At 38.4% G+C, this 17,320-nt stretch overlaps 1 protein-coding gene and 1 pseudogene across 2 annotated transcripts in view; one reads left to right on the top strand and one right to left on the bottom strand.

Moving 5' to 3' along the window:
• Window positions 1–17,320, bottom strand: part of YES1 (YES proto-oncogene 1, Src family tyrosine kinase) — a 52,037-nt gene that overhangs the window by 15,471 nt on the left and 19,246 nt on the right. The window contains exons 1-2 of one of the 2 annotated variants that reach the window (XM_065627487.1): window positions 3,132–3,153; window positions 1,667–1,939 (exon numbers count right to left, since the gene is read on the bottom strand). In XM_065627487.1, the coding sequence (XP_065483559.1) occupies window positions 1,667–1,931 (265 nt within the window). In that variant the 5' untranslated portion in view covers window positions 1,932–1,939; window positions 3,132–3,153. Of the gene's footprint in view, window positions 1–1,666; window positions 1,940–3,131; window positions 3,154–17,320 lie in introns of those variants that run through there. The other variant, XM_065627486.1, reaches the window with a different exon arrangement.
• On the top strand, window positions 3,045–4,075 carry LOC135984842 (histone-lysine N-methyltransferase SETMAR-like; annotated as a pseudogene).

The raw sequence follows: 17,320 nt of genomic DNA, 5'->3' as shown, positions 1-17,320 counted from the left end.
AATTGGTACCAAATGTACCAAACAGTTACTGGTGCAATTTTTTTTTAAAAAAGTATGTTTGTGGATGGGCTGGTTTTATGAAACAAGGAAGAATAATTACATATGCACTACTGATCGCAAAATGATGAGGGTGTTCACCCAAATCAACCTGCCTGCTGATAACTGAATCTGCACTCATGAGATTCAAGACTATCTTTTCAAGAGAAATCTCTCCTGTTGACTCTGGTCCAAGACATAACATGCTTAACTACCAGCAGGACCAGGGACCAGCAAGAGAACATCCTTTCTGATCTGTGCAGCAAAGGATTTGTGGTACCTGGGGTTGGGGGGCTTCATCTTTGATGTCTGATAATACCCAGAAGTGCCTGCAGGTATGTGAATGAAGAACCAGATCTAGTCAGAAGAAACACACAGAGGTTCTTGGAGGAGACAAATATCTCCTTAAGTGTGATAAAGTTTACCTAGTGGAGCTAATGAATAAAAAGAAATGCTGGTCCTATTTAATTTGTGCATATGTTAATCCAAAACAGACTCAGAGCAGACTCAACAATTTTGAGACAGGACAGATGCTCATTTTAGTTATTTGGTTTTTAATTAATTCCCAAAAAGGGAATATGAGGTGGTCATTACCTGACAATTCATATTTGGTTTCCTGAATTGCTTAATGTCAAGGCCACAGTGGGTTTTCATGGATCTCCAATTTCTTGTGTTTAAAAGACTTTAAATGCCACTGTAACAAAGAAAACATTTAAGCACTGCAATTGTGCTAAAATTAGAGGCTTGTGGGAAAACTAGAAATGGACTAATAAGGAATTATTTATCTTGTTTTGTAAAGTGTCTGTGCAAAGCTTCTAAATAAATTACTCTCTCTTTTCTCTCTTGGAAGAAGATTAAATTATGGCTTCCTCTCAAAAATATCCAGCAAAAATACTGAAATTAGCCATATGCACAAAATCAATGTTTTTTGTAATGAAGTTTTAAGATTTTGATACAAAGGTGGGTTTATAACATCAAATGTGCTTATTGCCTTAAAAGCATGTATCTTCAGAGACTTTATATCTCAGACAAGACAGTCTCTGCACTTTGTAAATTCTATTTTTATATTTCAACTTCGGTTTGAATATGACCTCCAGCAATGAGAATTCTGCTCTTTTGTTTCACACATATTCTTCATATAGAACACGGAATATACTGCATATCCTATTCAGCTTTGTAAACAAACAGACTGAAAGTTGCATTAACATAAGTAACTTACAGCTAATCACTTTTTCACTTTGCATCTCTCTCCAAAAGTTTAAAGCCATTATCTCATGTGGATCCCTTCAACACCTTAGAACTGCTAACACTATTTTATCAACTATTTCCATTACTGCCTTTACTGAGTCTTAAATTCATCTGTGCTATGATCCTAAAAAAACCCACCCCCAAACAAAAAACCAAAACACCTCACCCTCAAGGCCCAGTCACTAGCCAATATGGGCTGAACTATTATCTGAGCAGCAAAGATATTGAAAATCAGTAATCCCTAAAAAGCAATTTATTTTAAATTTGCAATTTATTTTGTGTGGTAAGGAGTCATAGTATTTTTTAAATACGACTATCAGGCAGTAATAACAACAACAACAACAATAATCATGATAACAGCATCATTTTATGTAACACTCACCTGTTAATGTACTAGGATATGGACTTGGCACAGCTGAAAATGAAGATGATGCTCCCCCAAAGGGTGTCATTCCTGACGGCCCTCCAAAAGGAGTCATGGAATGACTATTAAAATTAACTGCTGATCCCTTTATTGACGGTGACTGTGTTGCTTGGCTGGAGTCTGATCCGTAGTGACTGACGTGGGAAATAACGGGTTCTGGAGTATTATCAGTTCTGTATTTCATGGCTGGACCTTTATCTTCTTTGCTTTTAATGCACCCCATAGTTGCTTCTGTGAAAATGAGAGGAAAAAATAAGTTCATCTCTATGTTGTGTCTTTAGATAGTTAACATAGAAGATTCCCAAAAAGCTACTGAAAATGCTCATCTATTACCGGTTAAAAAAAACCCTAAAACAACCCCCAGGAATTGCTCCTATGTGCAGTTTGTAAACTCTGATGAAAAAGTGTTCTGGAATAAAATTTTAAGTCATTCCTAGACTAGCGAGGACATAATTATTTTCCTTTACAACAACACGTATTAACAGCAGATTTGGATTATTCTCCCCAGTTCCTTGGTGGACTGTAAATGGTAAAAAAGGAAAAAATAAAAAAAAAAGGAGTCAGGCAACAGATGAAGAAAAGACACTCGAGACTTATACAGCAGGGTGGAAGGGGAAACAGAGGTGACAAATCCTGAGGCAATCACAAGAAGCAAATCCAAAGCAATTACATGAAGAAAACAAGTAAGGCGTTCCTGCTTTCTTTTTTTAAGCACCTGTGCAATAGGTGCTGACCTGCTGGTGGTATTACGACTTATGTCTTTAAAGAGAAGTTTTCATCCATTGGCAGTCCCCAAAATACAACTCACAAACAAACCTGGGATATTCATGGCCAGAGGATAGGGTTAAGCTCTAGAGTCTAACTAGAATTAGAAAAAATATTTAGAAGAGTAATTACACCATCCTTACTAGTTTAGAAACTGAACTGTGCCTGACAGGTGACAATTTATAGCCCTGACAGCCCCAGATTGCCACCAGATACCACTATGTGCAGACTGCACCGGAGCCGTTTACTGCAGGGACACCTATTACCTGCTGCTAGTGGAGGCAATCAGGGAGGAGACCTGTCGCCAACAATTAAAATGACTGTGTCTTAAGAAGTCAGCACCTGTCATTTATCAGGTGGTGACAGCTGAGAGCAGGCATTTTCTGGCTTACCCAGCTGGGAAAACAAATCAGGAAGAAAACAGGAGTCTCTTATTATTAGGTTGGTGCAAAAGTAATTGTGGTTTTTCAATTGTTGAAATTTGCCGTTTGATATTGGAATACATTACACTTTTCTCTCTTTATGTTTTTGCTACTGACTTATTACTTGCTTTTTGTATTTATTTTAGATCATGGAAATGATGTTAGACAAAAAGCAAATTCGAATGATTTTCTTATTAGAGTTCAAAACGGGTTGTAAAGCAGCGGAGACAACTCACAACAACAACAGCGCATTTGGCCCAGGAACTGCTGATGAATATACAGTGCAGTGGTGGGTCAAGAAGTTTTGCAAAGGAGACGGGAGCCTTGAAGATAAGGAGCATGGTGGTGGCCGTCGGAAGTTGACAATGACCAACGGAGAGCAATCATCGAAGCTGATCCTCTTACAGCAACACGAGAAGTTGCCCAAGAACTCAATGTTGACCATTCTATGGCCGTTCAGCATTTGAAGCAAATTGGAAAGGTGAAAAAGCCCACTAAGTGGGTGCCTCATCAGCTGGCCGAAAATAAACAACTCATCATTTTGAAGTGTCAACTTCTCTTATTCTACACAACAACAATGAACCATTTCTTGATCAGACTGTGACACGCGATGAAAAGTGGATTTTATACAACAAATGGTGACAACTAGCTAAGTGGCTGGACTGAGAAGGACCTCCAAAGCACTTCCCAAAGCCAAACTTGCGCTAAAAAAAGGTCACAGTCACTGTTTGGTGATCTGCTGCCAGTCTGATCCATTACAGCTTTCTGAATCCGGGTGAAACCATTCCACCTGAGAAGTCTGCTCAGCAGATTGATGAGATGCACCAAAAACTGCAATGCCTGCAGCCAGCGTTGGTCAACAGAAAGGGCCCGATTCTTCTCCATGATAACGCCCAACTGCACATCGCACAACCAATGCTTCAGAAGTCGAACGAATTTGGCTACGAAGTTTTGCCTCATCTGCCATATGCACCTGACCTCTTGTCAACCGACTGCCCCTTCTTCTTCAAGGATCTTGACAACTTTTTGCAGGGAAAACGCTTCCACAACCAGCAGGATGCAGAAAATGCTTTCCAAGAGTTCGTTGAATCCTGAAGCACAGATTTTCAAGCTACAGGAATAAACAAACATTTCTTATTGGCAAAAATGTGTTGATTGTAATGGTTCCTATGTTGATTAATAAAGATGTGTTTGAGCATAATTATAATTATTTAAAATTCATGGTCCAAAACCACAATTACTTTTGCACCAACCTAATAGATGCAGCAATACTCTGACATGAAAATTCCTATATGCTTGAGAAAAAAAAAAAGTTAAATATTTAACTTCAACAGTAGAAACCTCCACAAAAATACAAAATCAACTGCTCCACATTCTCTAATGAATCAGTTTAAAAAGCCCCCAAACCAGCAGCAGTCTGAAAGCATTACAAATACCTCTTTTGATAGCTACAACAGTTTCATGGGCTCTAACTACCACTTAGGCAAACTGTTTTCCATTGTACGTGTAACTACTTTTTTTCCTTTTCAATTCTCTCTTACCTTGTTAACTATTACACACAGAAATAGGCAACAAAGTAAATGTTACTAAACAAATACTGCTTTAGTATAGTCACACTGAGAGAAACTAATTCCCTCAGTGTAACTAACCACTACAATATTAAAGATATTGTAATCTCCTCAAGAACCGTAAATCAGAATTCCTGGAAAGAAGGAGGTCTGTAACTGGTGAAACAGCATACAAAATGTACTGCTCATAAGATTAAGAATATTCATCCTGTCAATTCAGCCCCTAATGCTGTAATAAAATACAATTACTGGTGCGAAACCAAGCAGCAAAGTAAAACAACTGTGTTTTTACAAATCTTGTCTGAGTTTTATACAGAATAACGAATCATCACAGAAGCATACCTTATCCATATTTTTTTTTTTACTTCTGATAATTATTGCCAACCTATTAATTGTGAAGAAATGTTAACAGAGCAAGAATCAAATACATGCATGAAGAACACAATGTGTCTATATACCTTACAAAAGAAGCCTTACAATCCACAGTAGAAAAGCCAGTTATTAATTCACGATACAAGTCAAACACCCAGTCACATCCTCTGCATTAGACACTGTAATTTGAACAACTTTTTTTTTTTTTTTTTCACCATGAGGCTGCATAGTGTGAATTCTTGCCTTACTTTTAGGCCTATTTCTTTGATTCTCTTTAAAAAACTGCAATTGAAGTCTTCTGCTTGCACAGAATACAAATTCAATCCTCTTTGCCAAAATGTGTTTGCTAATAGTACTGATTCCCTGCCTTTGGTTGAAAGTTAAGCATGACACAGAATTTAAAAGTCCAACACACTACTTACATTAATAATGTAGATTAAAAGGGAAATGTATGGACATTTGTATGATTAAATGCTCATCACAAATATTTTTCCTCCCTTACTTCTGGAATTTGCTTAACTTGTAACAGGCTGATAAGACTTCAAGATTAAAAAAAAAAAATAGAAAACAATTTACCAATTCCTGTAAAACTGCTGGATTCTGCCCACAGTATTGCTGATTTGACCAGATGGCTGGTGTGAACACTACCCTGTATTGCAATTTTAACTGCTATCACCCGTATGTGCTCATCTACTTAAGCTGTGGTTAGCAGCAAGAAGTTACTATCGATATACTCGAGCAATGCAGAGAAAAGCCCTTATTGAAGGCCTGAATTCATTCGAGAGAAACAGGGTTGGCCTCTCCCTTGCTTCTCCCCTCCCCAGCCACTTCGCTGTTAACATAATCTTCTTTCAGGGGTTAAAAAGATTAGCACCACAGATTCAATCAGTACTTCAAAGAGAAAGATATTCAGAAATATGCAGACAAATTTTTTTAAAAGCTCTACTTTTATAACTGCATACCCACAAATTAAAACTAAGGAAGCAAACTCCTTAGCTTTTAGAGGTCAAAACATAGGTGGAAAATACTATAAAATACTGTGCATGCATTTATGAGGAGGAATTAGAGGAATGAGGGGAGAGAAGATGACATAAGCCAAGAGTGAGTGGCAGGGAAGGGAAAAACAATTGCCCACCCTAAGGGGATAGAAACCCAATGACTTATTACTGTTTAGTCTTGTAATAAATTACCAGATAAAGAAAAAAAAAATCCTTAGGCAACTGGTATGCAATGTTGGATTTGATTATTCTGGTACTGCATTTGTTATCAAAAAATGTATGTGACTGAAATAACTTTACAACTATTTTTATCACACTTTGTCTGACCAGCAACAAATTATTAAGGAATATATTTCTGTCATAAAATTCACATCTCTGTTGCTGAAGCACTGAACTGTTTTTAGAAATAGATATAGATGAGGAGCTCCTGTTTGCTCTGCAGAAGTTCACCTATTTAAAAAAATGCTGGCCCAAGGTAGGTTATTCACAAACCACGGACCCATTTCCATTAGTTAAATCATTATTTTAAGTGCCTGAAGCAAACTACTTGAGTAACTTAAGCAACTTGTTCTTTCTTTGAAACAAATACTCTCCTGTTGGTTCTGACCAGAGTGCTCATATGTTTGATGAGTGGGTTGGGAGTCAGCCTGCTGGAGGTCTATCAGACAAAAATCTCCAGAAAGGCATGGACTAAAAGCACAGATATCTCGTTCTGCTTTCTAGATTAAAACAATCCTATGTTAGAATGTTTTCAAGAAGAAACAGAAGCTAAAATGATCACTGGAAGGAGAACTGAAGGTTAGCAGGATGCCCACAGAAATCAACAGAAGAATTAGAGTATTCCAGGAAGTGGTCACCAAATGAGATTTTAGTGATGCCTAATTTGACTTGGGCTTTTTGGAGAAGTCATACAAAGGGCAACAGTTCGTTGTGGTTCAATACTCTACAAACAGCTCAGACAATGAGAGAGGACCCTTAATAACCCCTCTGTGAAACAAGATTGCTCCAAGAAAGTCAATGCTGCCCTCTTATCTTCCCAACTCCATTTTATAGCAGAGTGTTGGATCATGAGGAAAGCTTTGTCCAACAACAATTGACAAGTGTGGCCATCAAAGTCCTTTTGGTTTTTTTCTCCTTTCCTTTCAGAAGGATGACCTACTAGTCCAAGAAAAATGAGTTTTTCCTCAAGAGCCATCATATCCATGGATACTGAGAAATGGTTCCCTCAGGGTGTCTGCAGCCTCATCCATCCACCCTGGAGAGGTGGATGTCGAAGGGGAACCACTTGTTTGTCCCATGAATCTTTGCTCTTTCCAGCTGATCGTTACAGCAGTTATCTACTCATCGGTTCTGTGGGACACAAGGTTCTCAGGAGTCCTTCAAGAAAGGTCTCCTACTGGCATGAAGATGCTAGAGCTTTCTTTGAAAGAGGTGAGTTTAGATCAGGGAGTTAAACTGGCAAGCTGTTCCAGCTAGCTGCCCCAGAGAAAAGTAGTCTGCAAATGTCTCTAAACTCTGTATTAATTTTTCTCCTAATACTCTACACATCAGCATCAAGATTTTGAGGACTAGATGTTAGCCTCTGAAACCCTGAAGACCAAGAGCTGGGAGAGCCTCATATTTTTTTGCACTTGCTGTAATGAATCTGATAACAAAACTCTTTCACCAGAAAAACAAATTAAAAAACCCCAGCCCCCAACAACCAACCAACCCCCACAAAACCAAACCAAACAAACAAAAACCCCAACCAACAAACCTCCCAAACACAAGTAAAATGAGGAGTTTCCTCCTGGGGGACAGCTGGTGGTATTCTTCTAAACTCGCAGTTCTGTTACAATCCAGCACATCCCTAAGTGCCTTCTGGAGACTTGATCATGATGTAAGACCACAAACGACAGCCACACAGGGCTGTTCTGATGTGCCACAAATGGCAAGATGCTCTAACTACTCCTACATTTATACAGTCCTAAAATTACATTCGGCCCTTTGATGGCAACTGTGAGGCTGACATGGCCCCCGGTGAAAATGAGTTTGACACCCCCGATCTATGGTGTTGTTCTCTTTTTGACCTCTAGACTAAACCAGGTACTAAAACTGTACAAGAACTAAATGCAAGAGATAAGGCAAAAAGAAAATCACCAAGGGGAAGGGCAAGTTACAAGATTTCTTTTTTCCATTCCTTTTGATTACTGAAATTGTTCATACAGCCAAAAAGAGCACATAAGTCATTTTTCACTATGAAGAAAGAGGCAAGTTAGAAGAACAAGCAAACCAAATCTGTTTCCAGGATAAAGCAAGACTGCAAATATCCTCCTGCCTAAACCCAAAACAAACTAAATAAACCACCTCCCATGCTACATAAGAATTTCATTTGAGGTTCACAAATTGCTAATAAAGAGACAAAGAAAACATCGCAGATTTCCGCTGCCACTCTACCTTCACTTCTCAGTGTTAACAAAAAAAAAAAATTTCTGTCAAGAAGCGCCTTCACTTCTCAAACGTGAAACAAATGTCTTACAAAAAGGTCCTCTTAACTTCCAACTAAAGTAATAATTCAAAGTTATTAAAAATTCATGCAATGGCAAAGACAGGATATTCTGCAGAAAGTTCACTAATGGACCCATTAGCTGACAGCTGGCTGTTTGCCTAAACTAGCACGGAGCTGGCTCCCTGTGTCACTGGAGACACACAACCTGCAGTGGCTTTTCATACACAAGCCAACAAGGCAGAGCATCCACCAAACAGGTGTTTTCAACTGGTGGTATTGAAAACTCATTCATTTTAAGTGACATAGACTGAAAGGAACAAAGGCAACCAGAGAAGAGGCCAACAACCTCTTTGGCCAATACTGTAACATCCACCTGATTCAGTCCATCTTTAACAGGCCATGGTATGAAAATATGGGTGGGCTTTCTCATCTACAAAGCAACCTGCCACGTTTGTAAGGGAAAATAAACTAAAGATTTGCCCTGCGTTCTTTGCTGAGTATATGCAGTTTTAAAAAATTATGCAGTTTCTATCATGTGATATAATTTATCTTTCATGAGATGTCATAAATTCTGAAGTTTGCTTACTTTACCATGAATAATCCATGGCATTTTGAAGAATGATATTCTACTGGATTCAGCTGTATAATTAGTAATAACATTAATGCAATGAGACCTTAGAGAGTATGCATCATTATACATTTAAAGTGCAACTGACATAACCTTGTAATTCATCATCTAACAAGAAGCAAAAAGTGAAGATAAAGGAAGATAAACAAAGATACTGAAGGAAGGATTTAGGTTACTAGATTTTCAATGTTTACCACACATCTTTGTGCAGTTCTACCCAGCAAAATAGCCATAAACCAGCACTATTAGACCTGAAGTTGCCCATGCACTAAAAATGTATTTAAAAGTAAAGAAACATCCTCTTTATCACTGACTAATGCAATCTGAAATGTTTGATCCTCATGTTTCTACAGACAAAATCCTGCTTTCAACATGACCATGCAAACATATTTAAGGAAAAATTCTGGATCTGCTGTGGTAATGCATTTGATTTCACAGAAGCAGAACAAATACCAGCTTGTTTGCTAATAAAGCTATAACTGGTTAAACCAGTGTAGCAAACAGAGGATGCTGCACAAAGAGTAAAAAAACCCAATTAGTATAAAATTCCTTATCTAGTTGGACATTTTGTATTTCAGAGTTAAAAGCTGTTGCAAATATTACATATTTCTGTTCTAGCTCATGCTTCTTAAAGAAATCAGATTTAAAATTTGCATTAAATTAATGATTGAGACTGATCCTTCTACTGCAGGAGCTAATTAGTTACCTGGCTGACAAGATTGCTAGAACATCAGTGCTCTGAAAGAATACCAGATCTCAAAACACCACCTGGAAAATTAGGATACGGAGGAATTGCATAGAAAAAGAAAAAGGTCCCTCAACCTTTCACATCTTTCTATAATTTCTAGACTTTTTTTTTTTTTTAAACGGAAGAAGAAGTTTGATGGAAGAGTGCTTCCTCTGAGGTCTCAAGACAAAGGCTTCTCTCCTGAAGAAACACCTACTAGCTTTGTTGGAACTAACAGGTAGAAAATGGAGCTGCCCCAACAGGCGGTACAACCCTCATCCCAATCCACACCAGGCCCCACCACAGGACTGCAAGGTCCCACTGGAAGTCAGGTTACAAAGCTGAAGGAAAAATTAAGCACTGCAAGGACCAGTTCTGATAAACAAAGTGGAATTAAGGATTATCAGTGAGGCAAAGTCAGGAGAGACGCAAGCCACTCTTCAGTCTTCCCTTCCAGTCACATCTTCGTTTTATCTGGACCAAACATGTAGGATCTCCTCCCACTCACTGTGTATTTGAACAGCTGAATCTATAGAGGTAGCCTTTCATTTTAAAAAAAGGGCAAAGGCTGCAGGAGCATTGTGGAGAAAATGTCATGGATGATGCGTGGCTGGCTCTGCAAAATACACACTCATAAAACTCTGTTTACTTATGATCAGAGTTTCACCTACACTATCTAAGATAGCATAGGTTTCCTTTAACCAGATGTTGTATGCAAGTATAGCAAGAAAAGGTGGCTTTTCCAATCAGACCAGTGAGTGGTGAGAAAATACAGACTAGAGGTAGAAGAAAGCAAGCCTACTATCATTTTAAAGTATTTTCTAATCAAAGAAGATCTAGTCCAGTACACTGTCTTCAATAGTGGACTTTGACTCTACCCAGGAGCAATTCCTTCACCATGGGCCTGGGCATGGCCTCTGAAAACAAATAAGGTTGTCTCTTTATAGAATGAGTAACCAGCTGCAGATGCCTTGGAAGGCGAGAGCAGCAGGATGAGCACAGACTGCTCCAACCTGCACCAGCCTGCAGCTCAGAAAGTCCACACTCAGATGGAGACTAAGGACTCAGCTATGTGAGAAAATTCCTGCAGGTGTGACCTACCTTATGAATTTAAACTAATGTAGTTATGTTGATGCAACATCTGCACAGGATTTGCATTCAGCAATGTCTTTACTTGAATTGTTTTATGCTGCTTGGTTTAATTCAGAATAATCACATCCGAGAAAACAAAAGCGGTTATTACTATAACGATAGATTTAAACATCATAACTTTCTACTCTAGACAAGGCTTCTGAAAAGCCGCAGGAGGAGTGTGTCACAGCCAAGGTCTGGACTCGGATCTTCCAAGTGCGACCGTAGCGGCCTGACTTTTAGTCTGATACACCTGACCAAGGTTTCCTTGCCAAAGCTGTTCAAGCATCCGAAGAGGACACTTCTATCACCAGCCTCGTTGTCTTCCAGTTGCTCAAATGAGTAACCTCCACTTCAGCTGGAAGCTGCCTACCTTGTACACATGGCAACAGAAAGCATGAAAGAAAGCAGATGCTGGGTGGAAAAAACAACAACCACCACCACCCAAACAAAACCCCACCGCAAACAAAAAAGCAGCCAACACTCCAAACCCACCTGCAGTAGGTACAGAACCTAGCTGGGGGTACCTGACTGACAGCCAGAGGGAGATGCTTCTAACTTCCACAGCACAGCAGAGAAAATATTTGTCAAATTTAAACGGTTAAGTTTCATTTAAAAAAAAATACCAATTGCTAAACAGAACTTCTATTTTAGTAAAGTTTGTTTTCAGGATCTGTTCTGAATTTTCAGTAAAGTCAGTATATTGTTCACATCCAGAAGATTGAAAAAGAATTTGTGCTTTTTGTACACCCAACAAAAAACCTGCCAACAAACCTAAGGCAGATGATGCAAAATGGGCACACAACACTGACGGATTAGTTTTCTTTATTCCAGCAGGCAGGATCACAAGGGAGAGATTAACTAAAATAACAGAATTGCAAAAGCAATTTTATATGCTGAAATACATTATACATATACACGAGAACGTTATTAAAATTTAGAGTTACAAAGTCTAGCTATACAATTGCAAAACCTTTAACGCACAGAGACATTTTCTTTGACAACAGATGATACCACAGGCAAAACAACCAATATATTGTCTAGACAGCATTACTGCTGCTCCTTTGTCTTGAAAATTTAAGTACATAGTCAATAAATAAATGCAAGCAGAAAAGGAATTTTTTTTTCAGTCTAATAGCTAGATGTACTTATTCACGAATTAATAAAAATATCTTAAAAACTAAAAGTCTGATTTATTCAAGAAGTCTGGCCAAAAGATTGTTTCAGATTACAGTAAGATGTATGTCATGCTTTGTCAAAGCCATCTAGCCCATTTCAGACAGAATTTAGGAACCAATTTACAAATGGAAAGATTTTGTTTTCATTGAATCCTATTTGGAAAACAACAAAAAGCGTGCCTGATATCATAGAATATTTTAATACATTCAGTTTCCAACCACTCCATTTAAGTATATTATTTCCAAAAGAGATGCCCACAGAAGTTATTTAAAAAGCAACTTTTAAATATTGTTTACTAAAGTAAACTAAAACTATGTTCTGTGGATCTCACAGCAGGAAGCATGCAATCCACCTTCCCGAGGCACACACATGTTACAGAAAAAATGAAGTAAACCTTACATGGTAGAAGAACAATTTGCAGCATTTTTGTTCTGAAAAAAAACTATGAAAATTTACAAAGAAATTGCTTTCAAAGTTCAACTATGAACTACATAGGAAAAAATGGACTACAACATTTGCATGCTCACAAAAATTCAGAGATACTAAAATTCTTATGAATCTATAGTATTTTTCTTCTTCTCAGCTGGGCATACAGCTGAAGTGGCAATTACATTTTACGATATCAGAGGAATTAAATATCAACAAGAATCCAGCTGCAACTTTGTTTAGTCAACTTAGAAATATGAAGGAAAGGAATAGTCACAGCCATGAAAAAGATGAACCAAAAAAAGACCCTGTAATAAATGACTGCTATATCCATCCAAATTATAGTACAGGAACATTGCTAGGGAATCCCATGAAACTTAATTATTTGGTGCGCGTTTGACACACCTCTTTCACATTTGCACATACCTGCTTTGTAGAGATGAATTTTCCCAGCTACTGTTTGCCAAATGTCACCCTAGGTTGAAAATAAATTCCCTTTTATTCTCAAGCTACTTTATCCAAATATAATTGACATGATTAACATGTTAACAAAAATCTGTAATTAAAGTATTTAAATCCAATTACTGACAAAATGTTGCCATTCATTTATTCAAGGGCCATATACCCAGATCTCCATCAGTAATTAGCTCTTTGCTGAGCAGCAGGAATTTCAAGAAGCCAGCTGGAAAATATCAACCTTTTGACTAAAACAAAAAGTATTATGAACAATTACGACTACACATGTACACTGTTCTTCATGATTCAATACCCTGTGTTTTTCTTTGTACATAAAAAACCAAGTGAAAAGTGCAATTAAATTGTGAAGAAATTCAAAATTAAAAAAAAGATGACACCTGCTAAATAATACCCTTATTAAAAGGGAAGAGCTGGATGACGTTTTAACTAAACAAGAATTATTACCCTAATAGCTATCATTACTGCTGTTATATTGCTGTCTATACTGGCAGATATAATGGTATTCATCCACAAGAAGACCGGGAGAAATTACGTTAATTAGCCTGTCACACATCATGCACAACAGAGGTCAAAGGGCTACCCTAAATTAATTTATCTTTTTTTGGAGTGTTTTTGAAGGTACACACATGATTAAATTAATTCAGTTTCAAAGTGACCTGTTATGGAAAGTTGACCCACATTGGACAAGCCCTAAATTTTAAACACAATAACCACTGAAAGTACATGTCTCATGTCCCATCTGAATTTAATGCCAACCTCCAGCCAGCAATCACGTTACGCCACTCTGTTTCTGTTCCCTACCTAACCATGTAGATCATGGCTCTTTTTAACACTCCCCTTGGCAACACTGGTGGAGTCCCACTAGACTCCAGTCTAGTGACTTTCCAATCACCTCATTTTCTACAAGTTTGCTCAGTTGTTTCAGTGCCTTCCTTTGACAGGGACCACCAGGAACAGACATGGTAGTCCAGGTAAGGAATATGTCTTCTTTCATAGCATCACAAAATGGTTTGAGTTGGAAGGGATCTTCAGAGATCATTTAGTCCAACCCCTCTGCAATGGGCAGGGACATCTTTCACTACACCAGGTTGCTCAAAGCCCCATCCAAGATGACCTTGAACACTTTCAGGGATGGGGAAATCCACAACTTCTCTAGGTAGCTAGTCCCAGGGTCTCACCATCCTCATTGTAAAAAATTTCTTCCTTATATCCAGTTTAAAACTGTTATGCCTTGTCCTGTTGCTATAAGCCCTGGTAAAAAGTCTCCCTCCATCTGTCTTATATATTGAAATGCTGCAATACAGTCTCCCCAGAGCCCTCTCTTCTCCTGGCTGAACCCCAACTCTCTCAGCTTTTCCTCACAGCAGAGCTGTTCCAGCCCTCTGATCATTTCTGTGGCCTCCTCTGGACCCGCTCTAACAGGTCCATGTCTGTCTTGTGCTGGAGGCTCTAGAACTGGATGCGACACTCCAGGAAGAGTCTCACAAGAATGTATGCTCTCCATACATTCATCCTCCAGTCTGTACTGATATTGGGGATTGCCCCAATCCAGGTGCAGGACTTTGCAGATGGTCTTGTTTAACTTCATAAGGTTCACATGGGCCCAACCTGAGAATCTAGTATTTCTTTTGGCAGCAGTCCCTGTCCCTTATGATTCTCAGGTTTTTTTTCAGTACTGCTCTAGAACAGAAATTCCCATATCCTGAAGGCATAGCCCACATCCTTCTTGCTAGAAGTACAATATTATATTTAGTTGTATTAAACTGACACAGACTTTCAAGTAATCTGGATTACTCCAATCATGGAGCCGTGAGAGAAATTTGGAAAAAAAAAAAACCCAAAACAAACAAAAAAACCCCCACTACCACCCATCTGAAAACTGAGACAATAGGACACAGTAGAGTGGAGTCCCACTCTGACCCTACCCAGGGCTTCCCACACTTATGTCCAACACTCCATTGCCCTGTTCAACATCTGCCCCATGAGCACCTGGCACTATGATTTGCAACGTGCATGGAGCTCAGCCATGCGGCAGCTCTACCTTCCATGCTCACCTGCTTCTGCAGGAGAAAGACATTTCTGCTGCACCTCAAGCACACTGCAGAAGGAAAGTACCCACTTTCTTCTCATCTTGGGAGGAAGAACTGGCTTATTTGTAGGTGACAGTCACTTGTCCTAAGTAAGGGTTGGCTCCTGCAAAGTACATGTATCCTCTGTCATCAACAGAAAAGTTTTGTTCTGAATGTGGATGTCTTGCTAGTGATTTTGTGAGCCTGTCGATAAACAAAACAAACTGAAAATCTTAATTTTCTGCTTTCAAAAACAAGGTGTTACTTTCCCTCATGTTCACATTGTTTTATTTGCCCAAGGAATCACAATACTCAACTCTTTCCAGCTCCCGACTAGCAATTAGTGACATGTGCAGTGATGGCATGTAATGGGAAACCACATGGCGCTCACTTCCCATTCCTTGTTTGTTTTCCTTTAGACTCATCTTCTGCTGATTTTTCCTCTAGCACTTAAAACTGTTGAAAGGGCTTTAAACGTAGTTCATAAAAGCATTTCTGAAAAAGATGTCAAAGAAAAGACGAACTTTTCCTGAGGGTATTTTTATTTGATGGAGTGAAACAAAGGGGAACCATCTCAGCATCTCCTGTGATGGGAAGGTTCATCAAAATACAGCTCAAAAAAAAATGTTGATGTCTTCAGACATCTTCTAAGGATACATTAAAGATGACATCAGTTTTCTGTTCACCTTTTTTAAAGGTTTTCCATATTAGACAACGTGCCTTCCCTCTAATTTAGCATTTTCCGTCTCTGATTACTCTACCATGCAGGCAACACAATCCAAGCGTGAACAGGCTGGCACATAGAACACATTATCAGTCACTGCTCTCCAAAGACAGGCAAAGCGAACACAACTGATAACTCTGTTGAGTCTGCTGCTGTACAGGATACAAAATAACTCAGAAATAGATGAGAGAAGGATATGAAGAGGAGAGTGAAGATATGGTAGACCAACAACTGGAATGCCAAGAGTTCTCTTTAAAAACAAACAGAATATTAGTAACTGAAGAACAAAGAAAGTAGCAACATATTCCATGTAGGTAAATGCACTACAGCCCAAAAACATCCCTCAGTTTTTATTGACGGGTTCAGATAACGCTCTTCTAAATAGATAAGTAAAACGTCTTCGCCATTTTGTGTTCTCAATCACTCTGGTAGCATGTTTTCATGAGTACACAATGTATATTGGAAGATTCTCTTCAGGCTAAATAACTACTCCTTAGTAGCAAATTTCCTTGTTCCTAACCAGTAAGCAGAGCTTTTGGCAATACTCTTTTGACTCCAAAAGTATTGCCAGAAGGAAGGACAATTTCCATTTTAATATTAAAGGTAGAAACACTGAAGGGTGGGGGGGGAGACATTAGGGATTCAGCAGAAGCATGCATGTCAAACAGCTTAGTCCTCAGAAACTTCACTTCCATGAGTTACTTAAATTTTGGTCACAGGTCTGAAGGATTTAAGTTATGAGTAACAATGAAGGAAACAACAAATTAACACTATTTGAAAATAATTCATGCTGCCTAAGACAGAAATATTGCAATGACAGAACCTGCCACCTTCAAAAATAAGCAGCATGCTTAAAAGAGCTGAAATATGTACCTTACTACAGATTTGACAAGCTCCAACTGAAAATTTCAATAAAACCAAGTATTTATTTAAAACAAATTAAAAAAATACAAACATTTTAAATAATTCTATTTTATCATGTTCCTATAAAACAAGAGAAAGGGAAGAAAGTCTTGTTCCATTTCTCTCTTGGAGAGTGGGAGAGAGGTATTTTAAGTCCTTTTATGTAGTTTTCTTATTCATTTCAGTGTTCTGGTTCTTCTTAGACTGATCTAAACTAACAATTTACAAATACCTAAAACCTCGCATTTCTCACTTCTCATAAGCTTAAATAGGAAGCTGTATGTGAGAGAAAGTTAGAGGTGTGTCCTATCCGGCAGAAATGGGATTTCTTTGCTAAGCCTCAGATCTTCTAAACCTCAAAAATTCTTTAAGTCCTTACTAGTTTTATAAACTTAATGCTTCTAAATGTCATCGTTTGAGCAGGAAGCAATGCAATACTATCATCCCACAGGTTAGCTTTAAGATTCAATTTTGCATATTTTTAAACACTGCCTTCTAGACTAAACACGATATGAACCTGCTGAAAAACAGGTTTTACTGTTTGCAGCAATTTGTGGACTGCTCGCTGCCAGAATCCACTCCTGCTCACAAAAAATAACACTAAGAGTATTAACCCTGAGGTTAAGCAGAATAAGAAGTAGTAAAAATCTGTACCTTCAGCCACCAGAGGAGCAGCATAGTTCACTGGTGGCTGGTCCAAAGACAGGTCAGACCTGTACAATATAGCACTAAACC

Source organism: Caloenas nicobarica, chromosome 2 (assembly GCF_036013445.1).
Source record: "Caloenas nicobarica isolate bCalNic1 chromosome 2, bCalNic1.hap1, whole genome shotgun sequence".
NCBI lineage: Eukaryota > Metazoa > Chordata > Aves > Columbiformes > Columbidae > Caloenas > Caloenas nicobarica.
The sequence above is the reverse complement of the archived record's forward strand: the minus strand, read 5'-3'. Positions and strand labels throughout refer to the sequence as shown.